The sequence below is a fragment of the Ips typographus genome, linkage group LG6 (genome assembly GCF_016097725.1).
Source record: "Ips typographus isolate SLU linkage group LG6, UJ_Ityp_2.0, whole genome shotgun sequence".
In the NCBI taxonomy this organism is placed as follows: Eukaryota; Metazoa; Arthropoda; class Insecta; order Coleoptera; family Curculionidae; genus Ips; species Ips typographus.
In genome coordinates, this window is record NC_138427.1 from 3,039,516 (window position 1) to 3,065,508 (window position 25,993).

The window sequence follows — 25,993 nt, forward strand, 5'->3', positions numbered from 1 at the left end:
ATTTCGAAAAAGCGTCAAAGGAAAAAAAAAACTTATTTTTTGAAGCCCTATTCGTAGGTGAAAGGAAAGCCCCAACTTTGGAATCACCCTGTATATATATAGGTATATAATAAACAATTAAGACAGAAAAGAAAAATTACTATCCAACGAACGAGAAAGGTAGGAAAATATTAAAAACAATCGATGTTGTTACTTAAAGTTTTGAATAACACTTTTTCTTATAAAAATTCCCAATAAGGGAATAAACAAATTCATAATGTTCTGGCAGACTGGCTATCCAGATAAATAACACTACTTTTCTATAGAGTATAATCCTTTTTACTTGAACAACTATTTTGCACTTAGAAGGATTTTGTATTACTTACCATGTATAAGACGTATTCAGTGTAACATTATAAGTATTATGATTTTTAATATTTGTTAGAAATTTTAATTTGACGTGATAAATACACTTTACAGCTAGGTAATCTAGGTTATACGTTATGGTGTGATTGGCTTAATTTTATTTTTTAAATTATGTTTCTAGAGATTTTTTTATTGCACGTTTAAAGTTAATTACTGTATGGGAAACAGGGTAACACTTTATAATTTTCAATTTAATACATTGTAGTTAGGTTTTGTTGCATTTTTTCTTAAAGTCCACTCCTGTTTCATAAGCTTACTCAGGGCATTTTGGCGAACTATAAAAGTAACGCAAGTATACAATTTTACGAAAGTTCAAACCAACCTCAAAAAAAGTAAGTACAAGTATTTTATTAATTTCCTCAACTAATTTGTTGTTTTTTAGCAAAATGATTTTGGAAATTATATCTGCATTGGTGGTAACCACTTTCCTATCCTTTATACTGGTAAAATGGAAGCACCAATACTGGAAAAGAAGAGGAGTACCCCAATTCAGTCCACATATAATATTCGGTGATATGGGTCCTATATTTACTGGATCGGCTTCCTACAAAGACTTTTTTATTGATATTTACCATAGAGCTAAATCTTCAGGGTATAAGTATGTGGGACTTTACGCCACATTTTTCCCACAATTATTGGTCCTAGACTTAAATTTGGTGAAAAGAGTTTTGTCAAAAGATTTTGATTATTTTAATTCTCGTGATTCAGTTAATCATAAATTCAGTGAACTCACTAATAACTTATTAGGTATGGACGGGGGTGAGTGGAAAGTTAGAAGAAGGCAGCTTACTCCTTTGTTTACTTCTGGTGAGTTATTTAACTTTTAATGTTTTTCTTTCTGAAATTATGGATTTGTAGGTAAATTGAAAACTATTTTTGAAATTTTGGCTGAAATTGGCAATAAAATGGTGGATACGTTAAATAAAATGATTGAGGAGAATCAGCCGGTGCCTGCCAAGGATATCTGTGCTAGATTTACTACTGACGCAATTGCTTCGGTAGCTTTTGGGCTTGAATGTAACAGTCTTAAAGAACCCAACCATATATTTAGGTTCGGTTACAATATTCAGTTAAATCTTGACTGTAAGAATACATTTGTAGGGTAATTGGCAGACAAGTACTACAAGGTAACATACTAAAAATGGCCTTAGAAAATTTCGTTCCCCATAACATCTTACGTGCCATAAATTATCAAAAATTTACACCGCAAGTACGTAACTACTTCAAAAGTAAGTTTGAATGCTATAAAACATCTTACAATGTTTAAAATGTTGTTCTTTAGGTATAGTGACAGATACTATAAGTTACAGAGAAAAAAACAACATAACCAGGAACGACTTTTTGCAACTTATGATTGACCAAAAGAAGCATCGTATGTATCGTTCAATAAAAACTAGAGTGAAATATTCATCCAAGTTTTTTTTTTAGAAACCAACAAATCTCTTAGTGATAAAGAAATTGTTGATGAAAGCTTTGCGTTCTATCTTGCTGGTTTTGAAACATCTTCCACTACTATGACTAATGCGTTAGTGGAACTAGCACAAAACCAGGATATCCAAGAAAAACTGCGAAAAGAGATATTTGCCGTACTGGAAAAACATGATGGAAACATTTCATACGATTCTATGATGGAAATGGAGTACTTGGAAAAAGTGTTTAACGGTATGTAAAACTTGATTATGACTCAAAGTTTTTCAACTCCTTTTTGGCAGAAACCTTAAGAAAACACCCTATACTATACTTCTTGAAACGCAAATGTACCAAAAAGTACACAATTCCCGACACTAACGTGCAAATAGAGAAGGGTAAGTTAGTATCAACTTCCAAAAACTAAGACAGTATAAGTTGTTTGACCCAGGTGTGAGAGTTTTGGTCCCCGTAATTGGATTGCACATGGATCCAGAATATTACGAAAACCCTGAACAATTCAATCCAGACAACTTTTCCCCGGAAAAAATCGCCAAAAGACCAGATTTCGCCTATCTTCCATTCGGTGAAGGGCCTAGATCGTGTATAGGTAAGTTCCATGCACAAAAACTGTAAAATCATTAATTGAAACCACTTTCTCAGGTATGAGATATGGGAAAATGCAATCCAAAATTGGTCTTGTCCGTCTTTTAACCAATTTCAAGTTTACGCTACACGAAACGATGAAACCACCATTTAAAACGAAAACCGGAACCAAAAATTATATGTTTGAGCATGAGATTTTACTTGTGGTTTCCAAGATCACCAAGTTCTAGTTCGAAGATTGTGTTTATGTTTTTGATTACTATGTTAATGAAAACAAAAAATGTAATGATCCTAGAAAGTAATACAAATTTGCTGAATTATTTTTTGTTGTTTTTTTCTAGTAATAGTCTAGTGGAATTATTTCAGTTTATTGACCAGTGGTCACAAAAGTGATATTTTACCAGCTACACTGAAGTAAATATAAACTCAAAATTGTAAATTTGTATTCAAGGTTCTAATTTTGTTTAAATTTGAATTAAGACCGACCTTTTCAGTTTTCAGCAAAACAGAACATAATCAGTTTGAAGCAACAACAAAATGGCGTCTTTCAAGCATATCTCGAAAACTGTTTCAGATACCTTTACGTACCCTCTCACTCTATTAGTAGAAATTGTATTTATATTGTCCTATTTTTTAATCGTATTCATTTTACTTATAAGGTTTTTTTCTACTTTTTTACATCATTTCGTATTTATTTTTGTGCACTTTGAAATAGATTTTCAATACTTCTAATGACTAGTAAAGGTAAACAATAAAACTTTGCTTCATTTGAATGGAAACCAACTAAAGATGTTTTGGAAAGATAAAAGTGGCAATAACGTTCGGCTCCCGAAAATTCCCATGCATCTATTTTCAATAAAAGTGACGGAAAAGCATCAAATCCTCGCACACATCATATTTACGACATAGGAAGACGAAACCTCATCTATATAAATTGCACTGGGAGGGTCGAAAAATCGGGTCTTCTCGCTCTTTCTCTTTTTATGGAAAAAAGATGAATGAGTGTCAATGAGAAATTGAATTTCGGGCGGCTCATCGCCTCAATCTCGATATTCGGAGCCGATTTTTTTTTTTGCAGAAATTTCTCTATAAAAGCTGATGACAGCCCGTTCTGCATACGTAACTTCTTATCTTGGAAGTCGCCGGATACCTTTTTCCGATGTTGGAAAAGCTTTCGTTATTGATTCGATTCGTGTAAATGGTGTTACTCCACACAATTCGATTTTCTTTGCCGTATAAGCAACAGAAAGAGAACATCATACTCGTCTCTATCAGATTTACATCACGTCCACCCAAACACCATCAGAAATTTTTTTTTTTTTTTAATTATTTTCAAAAGCAATTTAAGTCAAAATATGAAAATAAACGGGACTTGGACTCCAAATTTGAGCTCAATATCTCAAAAACCCTAGGAGTTATATAGAAAAGTCTGGAAAAAAATATAACTTTGATACCCTGTATCTTCGAAACAATGCACACACTTTACAAACTTTTTTGCTTAAAAATGGAAGCTAATTATTTATACATAAACACCCTGTATATACCGGATGCTGCTGGAAATTCGTGTAATGTGCGGGAATCTCGAAAACCGTAAGAGATACAAGGTTGGTCAAATTATAGCACAATTTTGCAGTTTGAAGTTTCAGATAATTGACACTTTTGCCTTTCAAGTGAGTTTTCATGGTGTTCAGATTAATTTTAGGTCTTCTTAATCTTTGAAAGTAAATCAATCCCTTGAAATTTGACTCAAAAGCTTAAAATACGCCTTTCAAGTAAGTTAAGTTACTTTTTCAGACTAATTTCAAGTGTCGGATCTTGAAAATTGTCTTCAAACTAATAAGCTTTTACTTTAAGGCTTCAAAATTGCCTTTCAAGTCAGTTTTCATTGTTTTTGTACTAAAGTGTCCACTCTTGAAAGTCGCTCGTCGTTTTCAGACTAATTTTTATGTGTCCATTTTAGACGGCAAGTAAATAGCAGACCCTTTTCATATTTTTGAACAAGCTACCATATTCTAAGGTCCTGCGCATACATTATGAAACACCCTGTATCGTAATAACCATACATAATTAAGATGAAACCTTAAAAGTTGGTCAATATAATCAACCGCAAAAAATATACACAACTTTAAGAAAATATTCTTCATTCGCCGGTCTACTAGTGAAATAACACATCTAAACCCTACAAAGTCTAGATTTTCTGTAAAAAAATGGAAAATTCACCTATTACGAACAACATAGAGGGCTGGTGCAATTCCTGTTGAATGCACTAGAGCGTAAAGTCATACGGACGAACCTTTTCCCAGTTGAAATTATATTTTTACAGCACGGTAACTGGTCATTGAGGAACGCGTGAACTATTCCGCAAAACGTAAATTACAATTTTCCACTGTGCTGACTTTAATTCAAGTAATTTGTTTTTATTTCATTCGGGCAAAATGAAATTGCGAAGTAATCAGCTTTTGCTCTTACGAAAGTAGAATTTCATCAAAATTAAATTATTTGTTGTTTGGTATTGCTGTAATAACTCAAATCTTAGAGGACTAAAAATTGATGTTGTTGATATAAACTAGTGCAAGTTTCTGCACTCGATGAAAGGCAATTTGCTTGAGTTTCTAACTAAGCCTTAGGTGTTACCGTCTCTATATTACGCTCTGAAACAATTTAGTCTAATAGAGCAAATACATAATAATAGCCTCGCGTTTCTGTCAGAACTGTATTCAAGTTTATTCTTCAGATCTCTCGGTACTCGGCACTAATCGATAATTTTAGAGGCTAACTGATAGCAATTTACATTATATTATGACGGTGGCTCGCCAAATGCTAGAAATTGGCTGTCCAACCAAACCGCTAATTAATGTCCAGCAATCAGAGACCGATTCGGGTCCTGTTACACTCTCATCAATATTGGAAGCTCTCTCTATTGTTCATGACCTTAATTATGCTCCGTTTTCCTTCAAAGAGCATGAAGAATAAAATAATAATTATTTAACAAATCCACATTTATGAGCCTGTACCAATGCATAAATCCAAAGATTCATGGCGCGTTACTGATAATGCGTCTGTGTATACTCATGCAAATTTAGTAAAAGGGAGTTTATTCTAATAGTATTGGACTACGATGAAAACACCATGTATGAATGCATTAAAGATAAACCAGACGGTCTGTCTGGGAATTGATTATGTTTTGTATTGTTGCAATAATGGGAATGTCACATCTCTTGTCATGTGTTTGGAGGAAAATACAACGTTGGTAAATAAGTAATTCCCTCCTGGAGTAAAATAAAAAATTGCCAAAATTGCACTTTTTGCAAAAATAGCATTTTTTTCAATTTTTGAATGATTGTAACATACAAAATACTACAAAATGAGCCAAACCTGGCCTCTCTAGCTCTTCATGTTACCGAGATATTATATTTCAAAAAGTAGTAAAATAAGACCTCTTATACCATACATTAATTTTATATACATTCTTTAAATTTTTTTGAAAAATGAAAAATTAAGTGCTTTTTTTGTACTTATTTCATCTAATTTAAGGTTCTTTGGTATAAATACACCTTTTGCTGTACATTGGAACCCTTAGGGAGCAAAATAAAAATTTGTTAAAATTGCACTTTTGACCAAAAATGTCATTTTTTCAGTTTTTGAAAGGTTGTAACTTTTTTATTTGAACTTCTATCAATTTCGCTAAACCGCCATTAGAAAAGGGATGAAAAATACTACATACTACCACATTTTGTTTTTAAATCGTGAATAGTATAAAACACCAAATGTGCTTCAAACAAAAATTAGTAAGTAATTTTAGGACGTGCAAAACGGCTCTTAGAAAGTTAAAAAGTCGAGATTTATATAGAAAATGCAACCAAAAAATAACTTTAGTCCCCAATTAGCGAATGAAGCTCAACTTAACGTTTCTGGATGCGAATTTAATTGCAAAAGTTTTCACATAATTTCCAATTTATTTTAAAGTTGAAACTTTCACATAGCTGACCGTAGGTTAAATTGGAAAACTTTTTCCATAAAAGTGTCAATCGATTTTTTTTTACAAAACTTGGCTAGGCAATTAGCAATTTTGCAGGACACAGAAAGAGTATTTTACTGTAAAAACGACGAAACTTCAATGCCTCTATACAGACAAAAACCCATTTCACGTTCGTTTCATGGTTCAGAGTTTAAAGCTGAATTATTCCGCAAGATAACAAAAGCAATTTCAGAGGAATGGCAATATTCCCGATGCTGATATATGGACAAGTATGGATGTAGGTACACACAGAAATATATTTCTTTCCTTTTTCCGCCAAATTACAGTCTGATTTTGTACTGTCTGTATATGGAATCAAAAACCAATAACTTACGGCGTATGAAATAGATGATTGTGTTGAAGAATGTGTGAAATTTTCAATCCTTAAAATCAGATTGAATTATTTCAAAACATTTAAAAGTAACAGGACGTTCGTAAATTTTAACTCTAAAGTTTAATCCGACTAAACCGTTGCCACGACTAAGTGTCGCTAGCAGTATTGTGCTCAGCTAATATATCGCCTTACTATTTATAAGGCCCTCATAACTCTTTTGCAGATATGCCACTTGTTCAACAGTTTCTTTGGGGACGCCACTTGGGAATTATGGCATAAATCTTATCGCCTTTGTAATTTTCAATCTAGAGAGGAAGGGGGACGATCGAAATTCCCGAGATGCAAACCGTAAGTTTCAAAACGAAAAAGACAAGCGTCTCCCTTTAAAGTTTCTGGTTATATTTTCACCTACATGACTCGTAAAACGTTAAATTAATTTTCGACTTTCTGAAAGTTTTTGATTCGATTCCATCCTTCAGCTAGTTGAACTTTGAGGAAACTCATCGGAAAGTTTCGGTGGGGGTTACGTGACAAATCAACGTTATTTAAGTTTATTTTCAACGTTCTAAGTGTAGCTTGATAATATGATCAACTTTGAGGGCGTTGCATTTCCGTTAATTTGTTGAGAAAGTTTGCAATGTTGTCGTTCCAAAGCACTAAAGTGTAGTAATTATTGTCGACATTAATAATAAATGTTATTAGCTTTTTTTTGTATAGGATATAGAAGGGAATAAAAGTTATGGGAGGTTGGCAAAAATATCGATTCTGATATGTTTTTTGTTTTTAAAATGTAAACCAGCATAAAACAGCTTCAAGAACGAATTTTAAAAATTGTGGATACTTTTAGATACAATTATTTTAGAATAATATCAATGCTGATCACAGCACAGTAATAATTGGTGTTCAGGAAACTAATGAACTTTATTCAGTTTAAATTTGGTTCCCTTTCTAAAAGCCCTATACAAATACCAACATGCTTTACCAAGCTGGAATTAAAGCAAATTCAGCGTCCGAATTTTCGTTGATTGAATTACTTTTAATTAACTACTGCTATTATAGGCTAATCGGATTATGTTCTGTTATTTCGGGCTCGTTAAAGAAAACCAAACTCTAATTTGTTGATCGAATTTGTTTGTTTTGTGTTGCTGTTAGTCAAACCAGAAAAGGAAAAAATAAGGTTTGTTTTGTCAGGGAGCTTCATACATAACGCGAATAAAGTATAGTATGACTTATTTATAAAGGAACAGTATGAAACTCGGGGTATAGAATGTCACAAATAATGCATGAGATCAAAAAGGACCGTGTATGCTGTTCTCCTGTCTTTCCGGTCCATCAGTCAGACCTTGCTGCAAATGAAATTACAGGGAACGTTGTGAAGAAACTGGCTTCTGGCTAGCAAAAGCAGGTTTCCAAATGGAAGTAGTTGGTAATGCATTTGCTCTATTTTTATTTTTGCTTTTATTTGCCCCGATATCTGCAGGAGGAAAGTCGGAAAACAAAACTTTCATTGCTGCCGCAGTCGCTTTCCGACATTAGCTTTTCGAGTGATTTATTACTGGAAATTGGAAACGCATTATAAGTTTCTCGTTTTCATCTAGGTTATTAGAAAGTTTATCCACTGATGGTTGTTCGTTTGATATAAGTCTGATGTGTATTTGTTAACGATTTGGTTCATCCAGCCATAACCTATTATACTGTACCTGTATCGTTTAATTAAGTATAAGTTAGTTTTCTGTTTTCTACGACAAAACATGATAATAATAGCTGTCTCGTCAGTAATTACAACTTTAAAGTATGCTTAAAAATGATAAGTTTGTTGAACCTGACCCTGAACAAATTTGTAGAAACTGACAAGGGAAAAGAAGTTCAATTTTACTGTAAAACTGCGGAGAATAACGATTAGAAAAAATTACAGAGATCAATGGCAAAATTGCATGTAAAATCCTCATTTAAATTTTGTAAACATATCAATTAGTTTTAAACAACCAATTAAAAAGTTGCCAGAATTAAATGACAACAAAATAGCAACTTAATTCTTGGCAAGAAATTGCATAAATTGGCATGATAAGACTGAACAGCAAAAGTGATTGAAAAGTTAGTTAAATTGCAGAAACTGGCGAGAAAAAAGTTGCTCAATTTTACTTAGCGAAAAATATTTAAATTGCAAAAATTACAAAGATCAACAGCAAAATTGCAGCTTAACACTTAACAAAAAATTGCATAAAATGATGACTGAATGACTGAAAAATTTAGTAGAATTGAGCAAAATTGCGAAGGATTCCTAATTGCATAGATCAACTTCAAAATGCATGCAAAAGTTCAAATTACAATTATAACGACAAAAATTGCAGAACAAGATTTTGCAAAAATTACATACACTGGCAGTAAAATTGCATGCAAACTGCCAAGAAAAAAAATTGCGTAAGTTTTGATACCAAATTGCATGTATAGAAAAAGGTAGTTTTATATTACAAACTTTAAAGTGGAAAAATCGCATAGATGGACAGCCAAACTCCATGTTACAATTATTGCTATTTAAATTGACCAAAATAGCAGAAACTGTCTGAAGAAAGTTAATAGTTATTTGCAAAAATTGCATGTAAAAAACAAAATTTACTTCTATAAAATTAGCAAGAAATATTGCAAATTAAATACTTAGTAATGACTTAAAATGACAACAAAATTGCAGGTTATTACAAAGCAGAAATCGACAGCACAATTGCTGATAAAAAAAACTGTATTATTTTTTTTACTAAGAAGAAATAAAACAGTTTGTCTATTTTTCTTACCTTTACTCAACGGGAAAACCTTAGAGCACATCCAGGTCTAAATCAAATTACGGTTTAACTCGTCAGCTTTTTTCAAAATGAAGGAGGCAGCTAAGTGTTTTGGCTTCAGACTTCATTGGATTAACCTGTTTCGTTCGAAATTGTGGTCAGTTTGCCATATACTCAAGTCGTGTACTTGGAAAATATTAAATAAATAGCGTGAAAATTCTGGTTCACACTTATAATAACAAAAATAAGTAAAGACCCACTTATCTATTTGTAAGTATAACCATTTAAGCTTCTTGATATTTTTGCCAGGACGTAAAGCTATTATATCCGCCATATCCCGTAAAAATGATGAGCCAACAAATATGGGACTTCCCGCCTTTATAGATTAGTTACGTGAGAAGAAAGCGTTTCCGATTATTTATTGACTTTGGCGTGAAGCTTTAAAGGTGAGGGAGAAATAACTGGTTTGCCATCCCATGTTTATATTCTCGACTTTTACCTGATGGCGAGGAAATTGAATTTGATTTTACTCGTTTTATTCCATGTGGAATTTTGGCTCGATATCCAGGTTTTTTCCATTATTAACTCTCTGAAAACACTATTTTATGTTAATATATATTTTGTCTGTGTGTCTTCCAGCTAAATTTAATAAATGAAAAGCACTTAAAAGGGATGTAAAAGATTTGTTTGTTGCCTGGTTTTGTGTACATTCATGGCAATATCAAGTTTTATTTCTTTACTTTTATGCCATTTAAAAATTAGTTATTTGCTAGGAAAATCTTAAATTGCACCACAAAAGTCATTACTTTGGGAGCAACACCCTCATAAAAAATGTCGATAAAATTAAAAATAATATCTCAAGGCGGAGACAGGAAATTGCTCTCTATATCAGCGATCCGGGGATAAAATTCCATTAGGATAACATGGCTAGGAAAAATCTGTGTTTAATACAAAAATAATAAGCTGTCTGCAAAATATGTCACGGCAGGGATTTGAAACTGACGTAAATGGCATGACGGTAAATTGCAATTTCATGTCGAATCTGTAAAAAATAATAGCCGACGGAAAATTCGTGAAAATGAACAATACATTTTTAATTGTCAAAATATTTTAAGAATAATTATTTGCTAACGATCACTGTTTCAAGTACAAAATTTTAGTAGTTGGTTCAGTATTTATTCTAGTTCTTAAACTATGTGGACATGATTATTTACAACGGTTCTACTAACTAAATCATTCATCAAAAAATACAATTACGACATCAATGTGACCAAATCTGTAATTTTTTTCTTTGTCATTTCTGAATCCGGTTTAGTAACTTTTACAGATTAATTATTGGTACAATTAGTACAAAACTGTATAATTACTGACATTTTGAGAGCGTACAACATGCAGTTTTTCATCCATGACTTAACACACAACTTTTAAATTTCATTATGGATAAACCTAATAACACTTGTTAAATAATCTAATTTTTGTCATTATAGTGGAGACTGTTCGAGGTACATTTATAGCTTTGTTTGGGTTATTAACTGTTTTGAATAAGGGTTTGGACAATTTGCACGATAATTTTTTTGATAGTCCTGTAAATCAGTACACATCAATCATTGAGATGGCACAAATCAGTTCCTGAACCGTTCAGAATCATAAACTCAAACAAAGCTTAAAAATAATTGACTAACCTAACTGACTTTTTGTTTTTTTTTCTTTAAAGTTTGTGTTATGACAGCGAATACTACTTGAGGCAATTTATAAATCAAGTATAAACTTAAAGCAACTAAAGCTGAAATTAAACCTAAAACATCAATGAGATAATACTGGTACCAAGGCAAATTAACTGCTGGTGATCGCATATGTTGACCGCCCTTAAACTTTGCTACATGTTCAATCCAGTAAATCGCCGTATCCATAGGAGATAAAGGGCGGTCTTTGAATTTTTCTGACAGTTCTTTGGCAATTTTCATGGTACTGTAAATACAAATTTAAAAAAAATATTTGCATGTGTACTGCCACTTACTTTGGGTCCAGAGCTTTCTTAAGTGCAGCAGTTATTTCTTCTTCTGTTGCACTTTGAAGAAACAAAACACTTCCCACGTCTGTACTTTGTATAGCATAAGCGTTGTGTACTTGATCCCCGAATTGAGGCATTACAATTATAGGTACTCCACAATGTATTGCCTCTAAAGTACCTAAAAGTCCTCCATGCGCCATAAAAACTTTAATATTTGAGTGACCTTAAAAGAATCATTTTAACTTGATAGTTTAAAGTGGTTATATTGTTAACTAACAGAGAACATCAAACTGGGGCATCCATTTTCTAATCATTACATTGTCCGGCTTGTCGGGCATGGTGTCGTTTTCCCATTTCCACAAAACCCTTTGTGGCAGTTTCGCAAACGCCCTTATAAACGCCTTTAGCTGTTCCTTGGGAAATGTGTCGCTTTTGATCATAGAACCAAGACTGAAATAGATTACTCCACTATCTGAATTATTTATCCAGTTCTCCATGTCCTGAAACCATATTTAACTTAAATTATTCCTTTTATAAAGAATGAACTTACTTCAGGCAAACGTTTGGCCGTTTTGCTCTTATCGATGTGAATACCTCCAACTTCAACAACATTAGGTGGAAAAGCAGTAACTCCCTCAATCGTGTAGTGAGTGTTTACAAGTACAAGACTGACATTTTTAGGGTCTGCAGGTTCATAACCGATGTACTTTTTGGAAAATTCTCTAGCAGAAGGTTCCATATATAGTTTGTACCTGAAATTTGTTTTTTTCAGTGAAACTGTTACAAGGTGAACGTTATCAAAAAAGAAACAACTTAGTTGAGGATTAAGCAATAATCTGAGAAAATGTAGTTTTAGGTCAAGACGAACTAAACTTCTGGTGGAAAATCAATAAATATAATATCGAATTGTAGTTTTCAATCGATGTATTGCAAACTACAACTATTATAACGTCATTTTGATAACAAATAGTTAATTGAAAAACAAGTTAGTGATTTGTCAAGGTTTTTAATTTCTAAGAACATATTTTTTGACTTTGAGAGATAAATTATTGCATTGTCATAGTGTTACATTTGATTAATGTGCCTTGACCACTAATCGCTAAAAAAAGTAATTAAAAATTAGATGATAACCATAAATAAATATGGGAATTTTGCTTTGTGTTTCGAAAGTAAACGATTTTCTGCTAAGTCTGCAGTAGAGAAGGAAAATTTACAGAAATTAATTTTTTAGAACATTTTAAGAAAAAATAAAAAGAGAGTGGAAAAGAAAAGGCCAATAAATTAACTATTCGAAAATTATCACAGGAAATTGTAAAATGCTTACTAGATGTGTTTCTTGGAGGAACCATGCAAGCTTTACAGCTCCATGGACCCAAATTTTACAGTTTTGACGGTAAGGAACATTTTTATACTTTTCTTAACTCACGTGACAGCTGTCATAACTGTAGAAACCCGTTTACTAGTGATCTAAAATTATAAAATAAGTTTAAGTTAACAATTTGCGGGTGTTTTATTAAAAATACGTTAAATGTAACTCTATGGAGATAGAAATACTACTAATATGCGTATTCCAATTGTAATTAGCGCTGAATAAGTTTTGACATTTGACAGCTATCAGTTAAAGTAAGAAACATATCAAAATGTCATTTAGCCTCACAAATGTCAAATTTGGGGGCCTATTTAAGTGTAAACACAATGTAAAACTGTTTTCCATTTAATAGTATCATTTCACTGCTGAATAAGTTTTAATAGTGGAACAACTGTCACCTGATTATAAACCACACTGTAAAATGTCATTAATTGTCATATTTGTCAAATTTAACGCCTTAATCTGTCATTTAACGTCACAATTGCTAAATTTAACTCCACAAAGCTACAAAAAACAATTTGCAGCGCGATTATTAAAAAGACGCGACTATTTCACATTTTAATGTTTTTTGACAGATGTCAGGTGACTATAAGACTGTCATTAAACGTCATAGACAGTTCAGTTCGTCAGAGTGGCCCATTTTTATCCAACGATTCCCTTTGTGAAGGTTTGACGTGAATTTAAAACGTCGAGATTACTCGTCCAAAAATCCACTGTCTGAATTATTGCAAAGCCAGACTATTCATTTTATTTTTGGAATCTACTTGAAATATTAAGCAATAATATTTATATCAACTAGTTAGCTAGACTGTTAGATTAGATGTATTGATAAGTAGTTAGACAAGTTTATTTTACATTACTGATTAATAAATGCTAAACTACTGACAACTTACCGAAGCAGAAATATTCAAAGTTCTGACAACATTTGTAAAAGAAAATTATCGATAATTTACAGTTTTCCGTAAATTCTTGGTGGAAAACCTTTAGTCATCTTTAGTCTGCAACAGTTGTTAAACCCTTAAGTCAAGAATTAGGAAAAAATGAAAATTAATTGCAAAGCAACAAATAATTTTAATACAAAAGTAAATATGTGCTAATATGCTAATCCGCCTTTGGAAAATCGACATTTTCAAAGTAAACTCTTAAAATCACCATTAAAACGTCGAATTTAAAGTTTTCAAAATAAATTGGAATTATACGGATTGTTTTTCGTATTAACGTTTCCACGTTCCAAGTTTTTAGCTGCGGGGTTGGCAAATAGTCACGTTTTGCAAATAAAACCATTATAAACAATTTTGTCGTAAACGTGATTTTGTGTTAACGTTTCCAATTGATGGTCTTTGGCCACGCTTAATTTTAATACTCACCAAAACAGCGAAAAATACTCGATCACCGTGTTATGGAACCTGTCCAGGAAACTCATTGGAGAATTAAATCCGGCAAATATAGTTTGTCTAAACGCTGTGTTTACGGGAATTCCATACCATTCGTATTGCCACGAAAAAAGAGTACAGGAACTTAATCCTAAATTATAATTTTTTGTTAATTTGAAAGTGTAGATAAGTAACAAAACTACCTATAAAAGGAGCTGGGATTTTCCTGGCTAATCCATCATAGCAAATCGTATTGAACATTTCACCAAGAATAACATCGTATTGATGGGTCTCGTTCAGAAACTCTTGAAACTGTTTTCGTTGCAAATCTTTGGCACAATTTTCTTCAGCAAAATGTTTAATTAAGCCTAATTGTTCTATTGCATAAGTGTAGGGCTCTTTAGCGCCAACATGTTGCAGATTAATTACATGTCGCATAGGTTCAGTATCTCGCAAATTTACATACTAAGAAATTGATTTCAATGAATTTAAAGAGTCTTGAATTCAATAAGCAAACTTACTCGTATATTAGGAGTATTCTTTCCTTTAACATGACTAAGTATAGTCAAATTATGACCTCTAGCAGCCAGTTCATCAAACAAACCACTAAACACATCATAGTGACTTTTACCTGGATGTCCAATATCACTAAAATATTATAACCATCACTGTAGTTTGTGAGAAACGTTAATAAAACCAACACTGCCACTTTTCCCTTAACAAGCATGACTGATATTGCAGAACTTGTTTCTAGAGATTATTAGGTTTCGGTGGTAGGTTCAAGAACCGCACAGGAACTGAACAATCTTTATTCGTTTCAAATTGAAAAATAGCGCTGAAAGTCTGTTAATAAATCATTAGCTATAATTGTTGTGCGATAAGTTGCTTATTGTACACAGATTACGCTGAAACCTTCATCGTTTAAAAATATTACCGAAATTTGTTTTTTTTGTATTCGGTCGCATGTAGATGACCAAGCACATTCCTTGATAATTTACTTGAAGATTAGCTACAATGGTTTACTGTACAATTAGGATGTTGTTGTTATCACGAGGTACAGTTTTATTAATGATTGTGTCTAGTTAGAATTTAATGAATTACCACACAAACGTGGTTTAAGAACAAACGTTGTGTCTTTCGGGCGTTTTGCCCTTCTTTGTTCGAAAAACTTCGACAAAATCGTTTAATAAAAATGATAATTTATTACCAGCACCAAGCGGCGGACATCTTTTCAATGGCGGGACAGTTAGACCTTCGTCATATTTTACTTTGCCAGGCTATATGTGTTCGAAACGTCAATTTTCTTTCAAGACCAGTGAGTTATTGATGGTGACACATATTAAGCTTTTATTTAGAACAAAATTTAAAAACCCCTTTTAGCGTATACATTATGTTCTTAAATAATAAAACAAAACAAAAATGATACACAGCGTTGACTTTGGCCCATTTAGATTGATAAATCTCGCTTGACAACAGGAATTGGATGAGGGCAGCTGATAGGACAAAACTCGATGTTACGAAGCAGTTTGTTACCACTAACATATGAGGCAACAGGTCATAAATAAAGCACACGGGGAAAAAAAATTCTTTTATGTTATAATAGATTAAATTGGAGACTTGAAAAATGGCGGCAATTTTTTTTTGTATGAGTGGAAAACGAAGCGTATTATACTTATCAGAAGAGGACGAAAACGGACATGGATTTCAGTCATCAGTGTACTGTGAAGAAAGTTTATGCCAAAAGTAATACTTAATGTGAAAAAATGCAATCTTTGCTGTATAGGATGTAACAAATACACTGGAAAGAATTCCTTGGTTTATCAAAATAACAGATAATAAAGCTAGTTTTACACCACCACTGTAACCTAAAATCTAACATTATAAGAACCGTTGAACACGTTTGTTTCACAATAATTTACATCTGAATTTCCTAAAAATACAAGCTGTTTCATCAAAATTCAACTCCAAAATCAAACAATATGTCAGTATCTAAAAAATAAAGAATTCATCAAAACCATGATTGTGTCATTTATGGTGGATTAAGAGCACCTTAAGGTTCACCTAGCCTTAGTTGTAATTTGACAGTGACAGCTCATGTTCAAAATGTCATAGTTAAATTAAAACCCAGTCTAGGGTACCCTTAAATATGTCGTAATCGGACCTTACTTTTCAAAATAATCTATAATAACTTTTTTGGGTTTTGTCTCCGTTTTTTTTCTCCGGATGTAATAGAATTTTTTACTTATTATTACTAATAGTTTCTGTGATAGCTATGTTTACGCAAAAAATTTGTAACATCCTGTATATCACAAAGAAAAGAAGATTGACAAGCAGGACCAGAAGAAAAACATGGTAAATTGGTTATCTTTAAGAGAAAAGGAAAAGGCTACCGCTGAAATTAAAATTTTAGTGTTAAAGGTGATTTTTTACAAAATAATTATAATTTTGACGCTTAATATTGATGTTTCAAGCAATTATTTTAATATTAGCTAGCAACGTGGGTTTTTTCACTTACAGTATAAGAAAACCAATATTTGACGCTCAGCTAACTGATATTTTGCGTCCTAGCCTAAGCTTTTCTCAATTTCGGTTCTCAACTTGGGTTTTCAAAAAAAAAAATAAAATAAATTTGGTGCCTCCTCAATTTTTTTCAAATATGTTTAAAAATTGGCGTTAACGTTAGCTTTTTATGTTTTTTCAACCAAATTGTAGGAAAATCAAGATTTTGCTTACCAAGTTTGTTTTATAAGTTTCTCCTAATTTTGACGCCCAACTCAGATTTAAAAAAAAATTATTAACATTTATTTTCTATTAACGTTGTCCTATTACAAAATAAATTAAATTTTGGCGTTCAATGCAGATATTTCAATATTTTTTCAATTTCGTTATAAGAAAATCAAGATTCTAACGGCCCACATAGTTTTTTTAAAAAAATAAATGAAATTTTGGCGCTCAACGTGGGTTCTTTTAGAGCAAAAAAAATGAAATTTTAACAGAAAAATGGCATTTTCCAATTTTTTAATAGTTCAAATTGCTTATTTTTCACAATTTTTCTATACACAAAAGTTTTTTGGAACTCTTATGGGGCAAAATATCAATTTCACACACTTTCTGGCGTTCTACACAGTTTTTAACAAAATAAATAAAATGTTGGTATTTTTTTCTCTGTTGTAGTATTTAAAGCCTGACACTTAGTACGCATTTCTAATATAGAATTAAGAGCTGTTGTTTGCAATTTATTGGGTCTTATAAATTCGGTAAATTTTGTCTATAAATATAGTTAACATATTATATATCTCACAACTACATTTTCAAGTATAGACTTAATAGGAATAAGGGAATCAACAAATGAATTTGCAAGAAATTCAAAATAATTGTTAACAAAATCCTCCTAAAAAACCAAACCAAAAAAATTGATTTTACCCTTATTCTCTTACAAAAACAGCTTCAATATTTTTTAATACAAATGTGTTCTTAAAACAGAAGAAGGTTTGGCTAAACTTGTTTTCAGTTTCAGCTAAAAAATTATCAGTGAATAGGACAGTTTAGTATTTTGGTGTCACGTGCCTACTTTAAGATGACAAAGAAAATCAGAAGTCACGTGACGTTTAAAACTTTGCTTTCCACTTTTAATTTTCCAAAATTTCACATTTTCGCACAAAAATCAACTTTATTTTCTGGTTTGACTTATTGACTTGAACTACGTTTAAAGGTAATATTTCAATATTGTTGACACTCTCGATATAGCGGTAATAACACATATATTTGATGAAAGTCATACTTCGGAGTACTTGGCGAACGAAAGATATTACTTAGCTCTTCTCAACAACATAAACAACGCAATAAATAACAATGGAAACAGCCAAGGCGGCAACGAGTTATATAGAAGCTGAACCTTTACGAGCGCAACGCTTTTGTTATTTCTGCCATTTATGTCGTGTTATTATGCAGAACAGACAGAGGAATATGCTTGGGTTAAATGCGGAACAAGGTTGCCATCATTGTTAAATGATTTGAAAAATTTTTTAGTACTAGTTTTGGTAGATCCCTTGAGAGGATATTAGTTAAAACCATCCGCACTGGCAACGTTGTTGTAGTTTGTAGTTTACCCAATTTTTGTTCTGAGATTAGAAGTAACGGTCTAAACAACACTTGTTTTGACGAATTCAAAATGAAATGGAACGAGACATTTACACCATATTTTTCCTGTGCAAACTGCAGGATTTTAATTGCGAGAGAATGGCGGCAACGTTAATTTCCTGCGAGGGTGGAAAGATAATCTATAATTTATTTATGGACCTGAGTCGATTAAAGAAAACATTAACGAAACCGAGCAACAAAACTTTCGGGATAAAAGTCAACCGCCAGAGCAGGATGAATTAAATTAATCGAAAAAGCGGGCCTTCCTGTGCCTGACAGTCTAATTTAGCGAAACTATGCCAAGAAAGTTCAACTTATAATTGAGTCCCATTTCCGAAGGCTTAGCTGACAGTTGTCGAGAGCAAGTTTTTGCACGGTCAATTTGTGTCAAGGGGTACGTAGGTTGCTATGAATAAATTACCGCTTAATGAGTGAAACTCTGTCACATATCGGGACTAAATGGACTTTTCCAACTAAAGTCGTAGACTTTCGTTTTGATACGATATAATCACTCTAGAACGTTTGTGGAGCAAACTGGAATTGAAAGCAACAAATTATCATGTGCTACGATTAAATTTCAATGAAACAGTTATATTAACCAATAGCCAGAGCAGAGAGGTAATAAAATTTAATTTTCATGGCTGAGACGAGAACGCACCCAATTAATTTTGATTCAGTCATTCAACGCTTCATTGCGCTCTATCCTGCTAATTTCCATTTTCCCTAAACTATTGCCAGAAAGTGATTACTACAATGTGCCAGAAATTCTAAAGTGACAATTATACTAATTAGAGCTGGAACTATTGTGTAAGATTCCACTTTGCCTCGCGGTTTGACGAGCTATTCCGAAATGCTTTACAAGGTTTTGCAACTTCGTAGCTGCGAAGAATTTTCAGTGATTTCAATGCGGTCTACGACCATATTTGCTTTTTGATTTAACACTATCAATTTGAGAAAATTGGCTTTCAAAGTAATTTAAACAGCCTATTAGCTTCCAGAACATGGCGCGTTGTGAATGCAACTTCGACAGACTTCCCAAAGTCCTGAGTGCTTATAATCATACTAATTTGAAACTATTATACCACAATCTTCTCCTATCGGTGTATAAGGCGAAATTGATATGCTACGTGAGATAACTTCCTACCTGGAAATTTAGCACTCGATGTGTTAATAACTTAAGCTTTTCGAAAAATCTAATAATCCTTAAACCAGATTTTTACGAAAAGAAATGTTGCATTAATTTATATCTGCTGTATCAACTAGAGAGTGTATTGATAAACTGTTGTAAGCACTTGTTTGTAGAACAGATATCAGGAAAATTGATTTAAAGAGCAATTTGCAGTTATTTTACTCAATTTTAATGGATGAAATGTTAAAATTCGTAAAAATTCATAAAAGTTCTTCATTAAAAGTTCTCTTCTAGTCTATTTTCATAGTTCAAAACATTTAAGAACAGTCAAACTTCATGACATTTGACTTATGGTTTCTGAACAAATTTTGTCAGTTTTTCGTTAATGACAGACAGTAAGTAATAGTTAGACAGTCACGTGACAACTGTCAAAATCCAGAAGTCTTAAAACTTAAAAATCTGGTTAATCTCAAGTACTGCAAGAAAACTCCACAAAACTCGGATTCTGATCGTTTCTGAACATATTTTAACAGTTTTGACGTTAATAACAGTTGTCATGTGATCCTAGAACACTATTTACTTAGACAGTCACGTAACAACTGGCAAAATAATCAACATGAAACTGAAAAACTTGTCTAGTTTCATGAATTAAGAGAAAACTCTACAAAACTGTGATTCCTTTGTGAACAAATTTTGACAGTTTAGACGTTAATGACAGTTGACACGTGATTATAAAACACTATTCAGTTATAGTTCCACGTGACAACTGTCGATTTTAAGGGTTAAATATAATAAAAACAGCAATGAAACTATGTAAGGGAATAGAAAGGGAATTTCTTTCTTTGCCTCCTTTTAACTTACTTTTCTTTCTGTAAGTTACTTTAGTCAATCTTCAAAGTCAGAACAGTAAAACTTTATGTTAATTGACTTACTGGATTAATTGCGATCATTCTAGTAAATTTTCAATGTAAAAATATTGGAGAAAGTAAAAATTATCAAAAATGACTTACTGAACTATTTGCGGTCACTCTAGTAATTTTTCAGTCAAAAAGTTAAAGAAATAGTGAAATACTATAAACACTGATTTAACTCGCTATTTCCAGTTCTCCTAGTCAATTTTTAAAGTGAAAATGGTAACATTTTATAAAAATTGACTTACTGGACCATCCGCAGTCATTCTAGTCAATTTTCAATGTCAAAATATTAGAAAATGTTTAAATTTCATGGAATATTGACTTGCTGGATCATTTACAGTCATTTTATCCAATTTCCATGATCAAAAAACAGTAAAACTTTATGAAAATTGACTTACCTGATTGTTTGCAGTCATTCTAGTTAATTTTCTCGGTCAAAATATTGGAAAATGGTAAAGTTTTATGAAAATTGACTTATTTGCAGTCATTTTAGCCAATTTTCAATTGCTGACGATCGTACGCCCGGTTTGGCAACGCTAAAAAATTTCCTGGTTTGTCAATTTAAAAAATTGTCTAAATCTATTATTCCGTCTGTCAAAAGTGTATTTCTCACATTAACACTGTCAAAAGTTGTCAGAATTAGACCAATAGGAAATGATTGAAAACTATCAAACGTGTCAAATTTAAGGAAATAAAAATTGATGTTTTGACTAAAAGCAAAGCTAAAACGTTGAAAAACAGTCAAATAACATCAAAATTGACTTACCTTTTTTATTAGCTGTCATGTTAGCCGATTTTTTGTTTGAAGGGGAGTGCGCACAATTTGGCAACGCTGCCAAAAATCGCCTGATTTAACAATAAAAAAAAGATAAAATCTGTCATTCCGTCTTTCAAAAGTGTCATTCTGACGCTAAAACTGTAAAAAGTTTTCATAATTACTGCGAAAGAAGCTGATAAATCGTGTCAAATTGAAAGAAATAAACTAAACTGGCGATTTTAATATTGAAACTGTCAAAACTGAAGTTTTTAACATTTTACAAAAAAATGTAACGCAAAACTGTCAGTTTTTAAAAACCAAACCAAATTTTGAACAGAAAAGTGTTGTTGGTTACAGGAAAAGGTTTAACATTCTATAAAATTGTTGTTTTTCACATTTTTATGCAATTCTCAAAGCAACTGAAATTATGCACTCTTAAATGCTTTATGGTTCTTAACATTTCAACAATTAATTCATTAATCATCATTTTGTTAATTTTTACTTGATCTTTCGCCGATTTTCAATCGAAAAATTTCAAATATTTTGTAGGCCTTTGTGCAATATTTCGCTGGAAAATATCAATCTACTGGAAAAGTTCTCGCTTAAAAGCTGGTAAAATTTGAACGTCAGTTTTCAATATTTCTGCGGTCGCTTTGATACTTTACAATGTGATATTTATTACGTTATTTATGCTGTCAGCACGGGATGAATAAAAGTTGCTGGCTATAAAAGCGATACGACTCGAAAAGCTTTTAGCACATTGGATTTAATGGTTTTGGAGCTGTTCTGGCTGTTGGGAAAACTATATCTCATCACCAAAAAGATGATTATAATGCATTTTTATTTGAATTGTTGGTGAAGTTTTACGAAATCTATTCTGTCATTTTCCTTCTAGATTAACTAGAAATAAATAAAAATAGAACAAGAATAAATCTACAACGAAAATTCTCAGTAAATGATCCTGTTCTGACGTTAATATTGAATAACAGTTTCCGGGGTATTACAGAAATTACATTTCTCTAATAGTTTGGAAAGCGGGAGAAATTTCCAGGATGATATGCAATGAGGCGTAAAATGACAACCCCAGATTCAATCGGGTGTGCTGTCGACGTTATGAAAATTGGGTTTTATTATATCTATTCCCTATCACTACGGCAACCTGATATTGAACACACCTTTTCCGTTAGTTCAAGAAACTTCTTAAAAACACAATTTACTGGAATCTTTAATTGACGTAATAACTGGGCGAAAACTCCAAGTTATTAATTATCTGCGCCATCCCGAAAACGGCATTCGCTGTTACTGACTTACTCATAACTCGTAACATTTCGGTGCAAACTATTAATTAATCTAATTACCAAACATGGCGGCTCTCAATTAACGAGTGCATTTGCAAAAGGGCTAAAGTTCTAGCTACGAAACTGTGACGAGCAACATGCTTATTGTCTCTAGTATTTAGTTTTCTTCGTGCTTGGTTAAATTTGCTAACGTGCGCAAGCTAATAACGAAGAAAGTCTTTTTCCTTTTTTTGACTGTTTTTGTTTTACTTTATGCATTAGTCTTTGAAAAAGTATGTTTACAAATTAAATAGTATTTTATGTAATTAACTGTTTGTGCCATAAGTTGAAACCTTTCCTGATTGATTGATTAGTTTGTCTACTTACGCCATTACTGATAAATAGAATCACTTTACATCTTTAAAGTACTTCAAATATTATTAAGTACACTACCTAGTGGATATACACTTTGAATCAATATGGAAGTAAAACTAGTTGTTCTCTTATTTCTCAGTGCTGTAAGAGTGATATATCTAATTTTGAATGGTAAACATTGTGACATTTTTTAGTCAGCACAGCTGAATGTTCAGCTTCCTGAAGGACAGATCAAAGGGCACCAAGTGAAAAGTTTTACAAACAAAAGCTACCACGCGTTTGAAGGAATTCCTTTTGCCAAACCGCCTCTAGGTGATTTAAGATTTCAGGTAAATTCATTTTTATATCTAAACTAATTTAAAACTGTACCATGTCCTAAGGCTCCGGAACCTGTACCATCATGGGATGGAGTTTTAGAAACCACGGAACTAAAGTATTGTTGTTATACAGTAGTTTCCGATAATGAACGAGAAAACGAGGATTGTTTGCATTTGAACGTTTTCACACCAATTTTGGATAGGGTTGGTAAATTGGTGATTTTAAGGGCAATTTCAGGTTATCTGATCTGTAATTTAGGAGGTAAATACCACATTACTTCCGGTTGTGTTCTGGTTTTATGGTGGAGGATTTATGAATGGTTGTGCTGATTGGTGGCCTCAATACTGGATGGACGAAGATATTGTGGTGGTCATTCCAAACTATCGGATAGGACCTTTAGGATTTTTAGGTAATTTCCATTTATTAAAATATTAGTGTATTATGTTAATTTTGACAGTTATGACACTTAGCTGTAAGTTACAGTTCTGTCTTTTGTTCTGTTCTAAACTTGGAAACTGTCAAATTCAATCCCATAGAAGTATAAAACATCAAAATCCTTGAAAAGTAACGAAACCATTTTGACTTTGGTTGAATGCATTTTGTAACTTTACCAATGCATTTTTGCCATTTTTAACATTCGGCTGTGTGTTTCTTAGTAGATTTTAGTCTGTTTTTAATATCACAACCGTCAAAATCCTTTCCATAAAGCTATAAAACTACAAAACACTTTTAAAAACTACTACATACAGTATAAGCAGTACCAAACTTATTTTTTACCTTAAATCTACAGCTACTGATGACCTGGCAGCACCAGGAAATGCTGGCCTAAAAGACCAACGTCTGGCTTTGGACTGGACATACAAAAACGTCCATCTTTTTGGAGGTGACAACCAAAAAATTACAATTGCTGGACAAAGTGCTGGTGGTTCTTCGGTTGGTTGGCAACTGCTGGACCCTCAAAATGCCGGTTTGACCTCCCCTATTTGTAATTAAAAACGTTGTTAAACTGGAAATTGCAGGAAAATTCAGGGGAGCTATTATAGAAAGTGGATCTCCGTTAAACACTTGGGCGTTTAGGGACAGTGGGCTTACCTATGCCGTAGATTTAGCCCTTTCGGTTAACGAATCACTACCAGATATGACCACTGAACAACTTGTAGTTTACTTGCAAAGTTTAAATGCCAAGCAAATTGATGTTGCTTCGACTGTTACAACTGTAACTTTGGTTCTATGCAGAACACAAAATTTTATTTACTAACATTCATTTGTAGGGTTATGCTCTACCAGTTTTGGAACCTATCCACAGTGACGCCTTCATAACTGAAGCTATGTATGAGCTTTTTGATGCTGGCAATTATACTAAAGTTCCTATGATTGTGGGGATTAACTCTGAAGAAAAAATCACTTTGGCACGAGGTAAGTTTATTGTTCTGAACTTCAATTTGTTTAATTGGATTGGACCCCACACAGATACCAGTGCCTTGGTCAAATATGCTAGTGGAGCAGATGAGGATTTGTCGTCTTTAGTGCCAAAAAATTTCAATTTTAAACCTGATGTAACTGCAATGCAGGTGGGAGAAGGAATCCGTGAAATTTACGTTGGAGATTCAACTTTAAAAGACAATTTAGGCAGATACATACGAGTAAGTGTTAAAAACATTTCAATCCAGTCTAATTTTAAGAAAAATAGTTGAGCAGTGATAACCAATTTACCAGAAGCGTTATAGAACAAGGAAAGTTAATGGCAAAATACAATGACGTGTACTTTTACATCTTCTCTTATGATGGTATTGCTGGTGGTGTAAATTTGACATTTACAGGTTAGTGGTGTGTGAAAAGAAATAATCAAAACTACAATAAAATGTTGTAGATGCAGATAGTGTGGCACATGCTGAAGAACTGAAATACAACTGGGGCACTACACCTTTAGAAGATTTAAACGAATCTGACAGGACAGTACATGATCAAATGATGAAGTTATGGACTAACTTTGTTAAAAACTTGTATGTCACCATCTTAATATTATTTTTTATTTAATTGTGATTTTCTAGACATCCAACACCTTACGAAGATCCAGTTCTACAAAATGTAATTTGGGAAAAGGTTACAGAAGAAAGTTTCCACTTTTTAAACATCAATACCACATTAAGCCTGGAAGAAAATCCTAAAGGAAACTATTTTATCGGTTGGACTGAATTGTTTGAACAGTTTGCGCAACGTCCCTATAAAACATTTTAATACCATTGAATTGTATTTGCTGAAAGTGTTTAAAATACCGTGTTCAATTTGAAATTACTGTTTTAATTTCGAGCTATCGTCGATGAGGCACAATTTATGTTCCACGTGAAACAAAACGAGGCTTTCCACTAAAATTTAGGAAAAATCCCGGCAAGCGGTTGTTTTAATATCGGTTGATTTATAACGGCACCGCAACGAAACCACTAAATCAAGATTTAAGAACATAATTACCAGTGAGCGGCAAGTCAGGGAAATAACCGGAAAGAATAGCGGACATGCTGCCGTTTTCTAAAAGTCGTTTAACAGACATTGGAAAACCGATTATTTTATATTTTTCCGCTCCATTGTTTTTGGGTAACCGATCGATTTTTGTTTACAGTTTTCTTGTGATTGATTATGTTTGAATCTTAACTCTTTTGTTCAAAAACGTTACCAGTTTTTTTTGTTTTAATGTTAAATTAAGTTTGGGAGTTGATTTTAACTTAGTTTACTGGAATTTGTCACGTAATTTCCAAATGAGTACTTTCTCAGCGAAAATGTACGAT

At 32.6% G+C, this 25,993-nt stretch overlaps 3 protein-coding genes across 3 annotated transcripts; 2 read left to right on the top strand and 1 right to left on the bottom strand.

Annotated features, from left to right (window-relative positions):
• The first annotated feature begins 791 nt into the window (after window positions 1-791).
• On the top strand, window positions 792-2,740 carry LOC145730644 (putative cytochrome P450 6a13). The gene is made up of 8 exons (XM_081981965.1): window positions 792-1,212; window positions 1,264-1,456; window positions 1,507-1,634; window positions 1,688-1,777; window positions 1,834-2,067; window positions 2,118-2,210; window positions 2,264-2,422; window positions 2,476-2,740. Exons 1-8 carry the CDS (start codon window positions 792-794, stop codon window positions 2,646-2,648), a joined length of 1,491 nt encoding a protein of 496 aa, XP_081838091.1. The 3' UTR covers window positions 2,649-2,740.
• Window positions 2,741-10,625: 7,885 nt separating this feature from the next.
• Window positions 10,626-15,208, bottom strand: LOC145730543 (UDP-glycosyltransferase UGT5-like). Its single transcript, XM_081981781.1, is given in 8 exon segments — window positions 10,626-11,515; window positions 11,565-11,781; window positions 11,836-12,058; window positions 12,109-12,310; window positions 14,295-14,451; window positions 14,504-14,765; window positions 14,822-14,943; window positions 14,946-15,208. Coding segments are annotated over 8 exon segments (1,551 nt in total). The 5' UTR covers window positions 15,028-15,208; the 3' UTR covers window positions 10,626-11,229.
• Window positions 15,209-22,899: 7,691 nt separating this feature from the next.
• On the top strand, window positions 22,900-25,502 carry LOC145730671 (juvenile hormone esterase-like). The gene is made up of 11 exons (XM_081982002.1): window positions 22,900-23,035; window positions 23,087-23,221; window positions 23,273-23,413; window positions 23,469-23,619; window positions 24,001-24,177; window positions 24,230-24,426; window positions 24,482-24,626; window positions 24,681-24,853; window positions 24,901-25,030; window positions 25,081-25,213; window positions 25,262-25,502. The coding sequence occupies exons 1-11, from the start codon at window positions 22,997-22,999 to the stop codon at window positions 25,446-25,448; spliced, it is 1,608 nt and encodes a 535-aa protein (XP_081838128.1). The 5' UTR covers window positions 22,900-22,996; the 3' UTR covers window positions 25,449-25,502.
• Window positions 25,503-25,993: the final 491 nt, after the last annotated feature.

Coding starts and splice junctions, on each gene's coding strand:
- LOC145730644 (XM_081981965.1), top strand. CDS start 792: ATGATTTTGGAAATTATATCTGCATTGGTGGTAACCACTTTCCTATCC. Junction 1,778..1,833: donor GATTGACCAAAAGAAGCATC/GTATGTATCGTT, acceptor TTTTTTTTTTAG/AAACCAACAAATCTCTTAGT. Junction 2,423..2,475: donor AGGGCCTAGATCGTGTATAG/GTAAGTTCCATG, acceptor CCACTTTCTCAG/GTATGAGATATGGGAAAATG.
- LOC145730671 (XM_081982002.1), top strand. CDS start 22,997: ATGGAAGTAAAACTAGTTGTTCTCTTATTTCTCAGTGCT. Junction 24,178..24,229: donor GCTGGACCCTCAAAATGCCG/GTTTGACCTCCC, acceptor TGGAAATTGCAG/GAAAATTCAGGGGAGCTATT. Junction 24,627..24,680: donor AAAAATCACTTTGGCACGAG/GTAAGTTTATTG, acceptor GACCCCACACAG/ATACCAGTGCCTTGGTCAAA.